The following is a 6,000-nucleotide window of genomic DNA, read 5'->3' on the forward strand; positions in this document are numbered from 1 at the left end:
TTCTAATGCTTCATATTTGCATATGAAAATGCAACACTGATCCTTTTGTACTCTTTGATGTATCCTTTTCCCTTCTGGGTCGTCTTGTTTTATTCTTCTAATCGCCTCTGCTTTATCCTCAATTATTTGCAGTAATGTTTATGTCTCCATAACCTCTCCATGAGCTTACTATTTTAGACTGCTTCGGCCCTTCACTTTTCTTATTGTTCACAATTCTTATTTACACAATTAGGTTTATTTCTCCTGAATCCTGAAATTACATCTATGATGGAATGTAAACTTTTGTTCATTCTTGTGTATTCTTGCTCTTGTAAAGTGTAATTTTAGTGTGATGAAACCAAGACTGTACCATATTAGGCAATTATGGTTTGTCTGTTTATGCTGTAGCTATCTCGTGTGTCAATCTTCCTGAATGGAATAAAATAACCAGAATTGCATTGAATTGTTTTGGGTTATCCTGACTTCCTTCCTTCATCCATCTACAATTCATTTTTATCACTAACATTGTCTCATCTTGTTTAGCCTTAGGCTTGTTAAAATTCCCTACTACTGCCTTTCAACCGCATCAAGAGCGCTTATACAGGTCTTGAAGTTAAGCCAGAATTGACTATCTTCCTTTTTGTGCCACAGTAGGAGCAGGATTTAGGCCATTCAGCCCCTCGAGCCTGTTCTGCCATTTAACTAGATCATGTCTGATCATCTACCTCAATGCCATTTCCCATGCTATTCCCAGATGTCATTAGCTTCTGGAAATCAATTGATCCTCTGTCTTGGCCATGCTCAATCACTGAGCTTCCACAGCCCTCCGGGGTAGAGAATTCCAGAGACTCACTACCCTCTGAGTGAAGAAATTCCTCCTCACCTCTGCCCTAAATGGCCCATCTGTTATCCTGAGACTGTGTCCCCAGTTCTAAACCTTCCAGTGAGGGGAAACATCTCTTCTGCATCCACCCAATCTAGACCTTGAAGAATTTTGTAAGTTTCAATTAGTGATGTTACTTAAGGAGAGAGGTTTAAGGTTACAGAGACTGATTTTTCTTGTGTCTGCATTCTTCCTTTGTCTCTAGCACTGGTCTGTTCATCTGCTCTCTGATTCAGAGTCAGAATGAGGATAGCCTTATTCAAAATCAGAAGTTGGAGCCATTAATTATTGTTGTAATTTATGCACGGAGCTTTTCTATTTAAATTTGGTGGATGCAGTGTGACCCAGGCGACACTGGTCTCCACACTGCTGCCCTGATAAACCCCAGATATTTCCATTTCAACAATCACCTGTTCTCATGTTAGAATGGGAGTGAGGAAAATCAGATGATTCCAACATGTCTTCACAAACTATAGATCTGTCATTTTCCTGCAGTAGGACGGTAGATGCGTGAAGGTCTTGCTATGGGTGTAACTGAGACCTTCTCCTCAGCCTTTGGCAGTGTTGCCCTTGCACTTTTCCCTCCTTCCCTGTGGGAAGTATGTGATTGGTATTTGCCAGGAGGTCAGTCATTTCCTTTGTGTGCATGCACAACTGCACACATGCACCCTATCACATGGTGGCACACTGTATTGGAGCTCCGACCACAAGCAGAATAAACTCTTCCTGGGGAATCTAGGGTCATGTGCTATAATTTAGCATTCTTAAAGCTATTAGATACTTTGTCATTATTTTTCTCTTTTCTGTGCACAGTGAAGAGGCCAAACCACGTAAAAGAAAAGCTATGGAGACCGATAAAGACACTGCCACGAACAAATCTAAAAAGCAGGCCCACACAATGAGTACCGGAAAGAGGAAAACCCTGCAATGGGCAACTGGGAAGTCAAAAAGGAAACTGAAGAGGAAGAAGAAACAGAAACGAAGGGGCCAGACTGCGTAGTGCTGGATGATGAAACTTTCCTGGGGATGAGCACTGCTTAATTTCTATCTTCACAAGCAGAATAAACTCTTCCTGGGAAATCTAGGGTCATTCCAATGGCCGGCAAGGTGCATCTTTGCACAGCTCTCCATCACTCTTTCCCCAATGTTAGTGCCTTTTTTACATAATAATGCAATATTCAGCCTCTGTTAATCTGGAAGTAACATACCAGAGAATACATGTGCACAAATTATTTTTTAAAAAATGTTGGAATTGCTTTCAGAGAGATAAAACCAAAATAATATATGGTGTTTATTAATTGGTGTGAAAATCTGTGCAACCTATGTCCGCACCTTATTCATACAGCAATCCTGAAATGGTACTTTTTAGATTAAAGCGCATCTTTCTAAATTGTTGTCTTATTTGATTTAAATGAAAATTCTTTTCGGTGTGTAAAAATCATAAGGCAAATCTAAAGGTACTGTATCTGCAGTAAAGTTGAGGGGAAGCAATGGCCTAGTGGTATTATTGCTAGATATGCAGGTTAAGTTTGGCCTTTATGTCCGGGGGATTAGGAGGTTAAATATATGGGGTTACGGGAATAAGACAGGACCTAGGTGGGATTGTGTTCGGTGCAGGCTCAATGGACGAAATGGCCTCCTTTTGCACTGTAGATTCTATGAACTCTGTTTCCCATATGTGGGGAGCTGGTGGTGTAGTGGTAATGTCACTAGACTAGTAAAGTAATATTCAGGAGACATGGGTTCAAATCCTACTACGGCAGCTGGTGGAATTAAAAAAATCAATGAATGAAGTCTGGAATTGAAAGTTAGTCTCATAAATAGCAGGTATCACCAATTGTCATAGAAACCCAAGAGTGGCAAGGGAAACACGAGAGGGAAACCAAGATCGAAAAGCGGAGGAAATGAGGGCTAGAAGCAACAGTATAAATTAAGTATAGTATGAATTTAAGATGTGTAAAAAAACCTTCAGACAAATCTAAAGGTACTGTATCTGCAGTAAAGTTGAGGGGAGGTGATGGCCTAGTGGTATTATTGTGGTAAACCACTGTTAAGTTATTGCCTGTGTGGATGTGTGACATGCCTGGACACACCCCTGCCGGCCCTGCCTGAGACGACTCTCCCCCCCCCCCCCCCCCCCCCCGGTATAAAGGTGACTGCTCCCAATCCCTCTGCTCAGTCACCGGACCAGTTCATCAGCATGGGTGTGCTCCAAGTCTTTCTTTTGTGAATAAAAGCCTGTTTGTTTTGCGTACTCACTAGTCGTCGCATAATTGATAGTGCATCAATTATCACTAGACTATTAATCCAGCTAATGTTCTGGGAACCTGGGTTTAAATTTTGCCACAGCAGGTGGTGGACTTTGAATTCAATTTTTAAAAAAAATCTGGAATTAAGAATCTACTGATCATGAAATGAGTGTCAGAAAAACCCATCTGTTTAAAGTTTATTTATTAGAACATAGAACATAGAACATTACAGCACAGAACAGGCCCTTCGGCCCACGATGTTGTGCCGACCTTCATCTGAAACCAAGATCAAGCTATCCCACTCCCTACCATCCTGGTGTGCTCCATGTGCCTATCCAATAACCGCTTAAATGTTCCTAAAGTGTCTGACTCCACTATCACTGCAGGCAGTCCATTCCACACCCCAACCACTCTCTGCGTGAAGAACCTACCTCTGATATCCTTCCTATATCTCCCACCATGAACCCTATAGTTATGCCCCCTTGTAATAGCTCCATCCACCCGAGGAAATAGTCTTTGAACGTTCACTCGATCTATCCCCTTCATCATTTTATAAACCTCTATTAAGTCTCCCCTCAATCTCCTCCGCTCCAGAGAGAACAGCCCCAGCTCCCTCAACCTTTCCTCATAAGACCGACACTCCAAACCAGGCAGCATCCTGGTAAATCTCCTCTGCACTCTTTCCAGCGCTTCCACATCCTCCTTATAGTGAGGTGACCAGAACTGCACGCAATATTCCAAATGCGGTCTCACCAAGGTCCTGTACAGTTGCAGCATAACCCCACGGCTCTTAAACTCCAACCCCCTGTTAATAAAAGCTAACACACTATATGCCTTCTTCACAGCTCTATCCACTTGAGTGGCAACCTTTAGAGATCTGTGGATATGGACCCCAAGATCTCTCTGTTCCTCCACAGTCTTCAGAACCCTACCTTTGACCCTGTAATCCACATTTAAATTAGTCCTACCAAAATGAATCACCTCACATTTATCAGGGTTAAACTCCATTTGCCATTTTTCAGCCCAGCTTTGCATCCTATCTATGTCTCTTTGCAGCCTACAACAGCCCTCCACCTCATCCACTACTCCACCAATCTTGGTGTCATCAGCAAATTTACTGATCCACCCTTCAGCCCCCTCCTCTAAGTCATTAATAAAAATCACAAAGAGCAGAGGACCAAGCACCGATCCCTGCGGCACTCCCGCTAGCAACCTGCCTCCAGTCCGAAAATTTTCCATCCACCACCACCCTCTGTCTTCGATCAGATAGCCAGTTACCTATCCAATCGGCCAACTTTCCCTCTATCCCACACTCCTTACTTTCATCATAAGCCGACCATGGGGGACCTTATCAAACGCCTTACTAAAATCCATGTATATGACATCAACCGCCCTACCTTCATCAACACACCTAGTTACCTCCTCAAAAAATTCTATCAAATTTGTGAGGCACGATTTGCCCTTCACAAATCCGTGCTGACTATCCCGGATTAATCCGCATCTTTCTAAATGGTCGTAAATCCCATCCCTAAGGACCTTTTCCATCAATTTACCAACCACCGAAGTCAGACTAACCGGTCTATAATTACCAGGGTCATTTCTATTCCCTTTCTTAAACAGAGGAACAACATTTGCCACTCTCCAGTCCTCTGGCACCATCCCCGTGGACAGCGAGGACCCAAAGATCAAAGCCAAAGGCTCTGCAATCTCATCCCTCGCCTCCCAAAGAATCCTAGGATACATTTCATCAGGCCCAGGGGACTTATCGACCTTCAGTTTATTCAAAACTGCCAATACATCCTCCCTCCGAACATCTATTTCCTCCAGCCTATTAGCCTGTAACACCTTCTCTTCCTGAAAAACATGGCCCCTCTCCTTGGTGAACACTGAAGAAAAGTATTCATTCATCACCTCGCCTATCTCTACTGATTCCATACACAAGTTCCTACCACTGTCCTTGACCGGCCCTAACCTCACCCTGGTCATTCTTTTATTCCTCACATAAGAGTAAAAAGCCTTGGGGTTTTCCTTGATCCGACCCGCCAAGGACTTCTCATGTCCCCTCCTAGCTTTCCTCAGCCCCTTTTTCAGCTCATTCCTTGCTAACTTGTAACCCTCAATCGAGCCATCTGAACCTTGTTTCCTCATCCCTACATAAGCTTCCCTCTTCCTTTTCACAAGACATTCCACCTCTTTTGTGAACCACGGTTCCCTCACTCGGGCCATTTCCTCCCTGCCTGACAGGGGACATACCCTATCAAGGACACCCAGTATTTGTTCCTTGAAAAAGTTCTTTTCATCAGTGCCTTTCATTAGTGTCACAAGTAGGCTTATAGTAACACTGTAATGAATTACTCTGAAAATCCCCTAGTCGCCACACTCCGGCGCCTGTTCGGGTACACTGAGGGAGAATTTAGTATGGCCAGTGTACCTAACCAGCACATCTTTTGGACTGAGGGGGGAAACCGGAGCACCCAGAGGAAATCCAAGCAGACATGGGGAGAACGTGCAAACTCCACACACACACACACGCACACACACACGCACACACACGAACACTGACCCAAGCCGGGAATTGAACCTAGGTGCCTGGCGCCATGAGTCAGCAGTGTTAGCCACTGTATCAGGGCTCACTAATGTAATTTAGGGAAGGAAATCTGCAGTCCTTACCTGGTCTGGCCTACATGTGACTTGTGGTTGACTCATTTAAATTAATAACTTTTAAAATAAATTTCAAAATATATGTAAAAAAGTAAATATAAACAAATGTTAGAAAAACTAGCCACTTAGAGTATTAAGATTGCTCCGAGTCAATCTAGTGGTAGAGGTGGGTCAGTGCAGGTAGCAACTCAAGACCTGGGACTTCAGCTACCTATTCTAACACTAACC

The 6,000-nt window shown here is 43.5% G+C and overlaps 1 protein-coding gene across 2 annotated transcripts in view; it reads left to right on the top strand.

Moving 5' to 3' along the window:
* Nucleotides 1-2,250, top strand: part of zcchc4 (zinc finger, CCHC domain containing 4) — a 69,905-nt gene extending 67,655 nt beyond the window's left edge. For both annotated transcript variants that reach the window (XM_078215554.1, XM_078215563.1), the window contains exon 13: nucleotides 1,676-2,250. In XM_078215554.1, coding sequence (XP_078071680.1) covers nucleotides 1,676-1,862 — 187 coding nt within the window. In that variant the 3' untranslated portion in view covers nucleotides 1,863-2,250. The remainder of the gene's footprint in view (nucleotides 1-1,675) is intronic.
* The last annotated feature ends 3,750 nt before the right edge of the window (nucleotides 2,251-6,000 follow it).

The sequence above is a fragment of the Mustelus asterias genome, chromosome 1 (assembly GCF_964213995.1).
Source record: "Mustelus asterias chromosome 1, sMusAst1.hap1.1, whole genome shotgun sequence".
NCBI classification, from domain to species: Eukaryota; Metazoa; Chordata; class Chondrichthyes; order Carcharhiniformes; family Triakidae; genus Mustelus; species Mustelus asterias.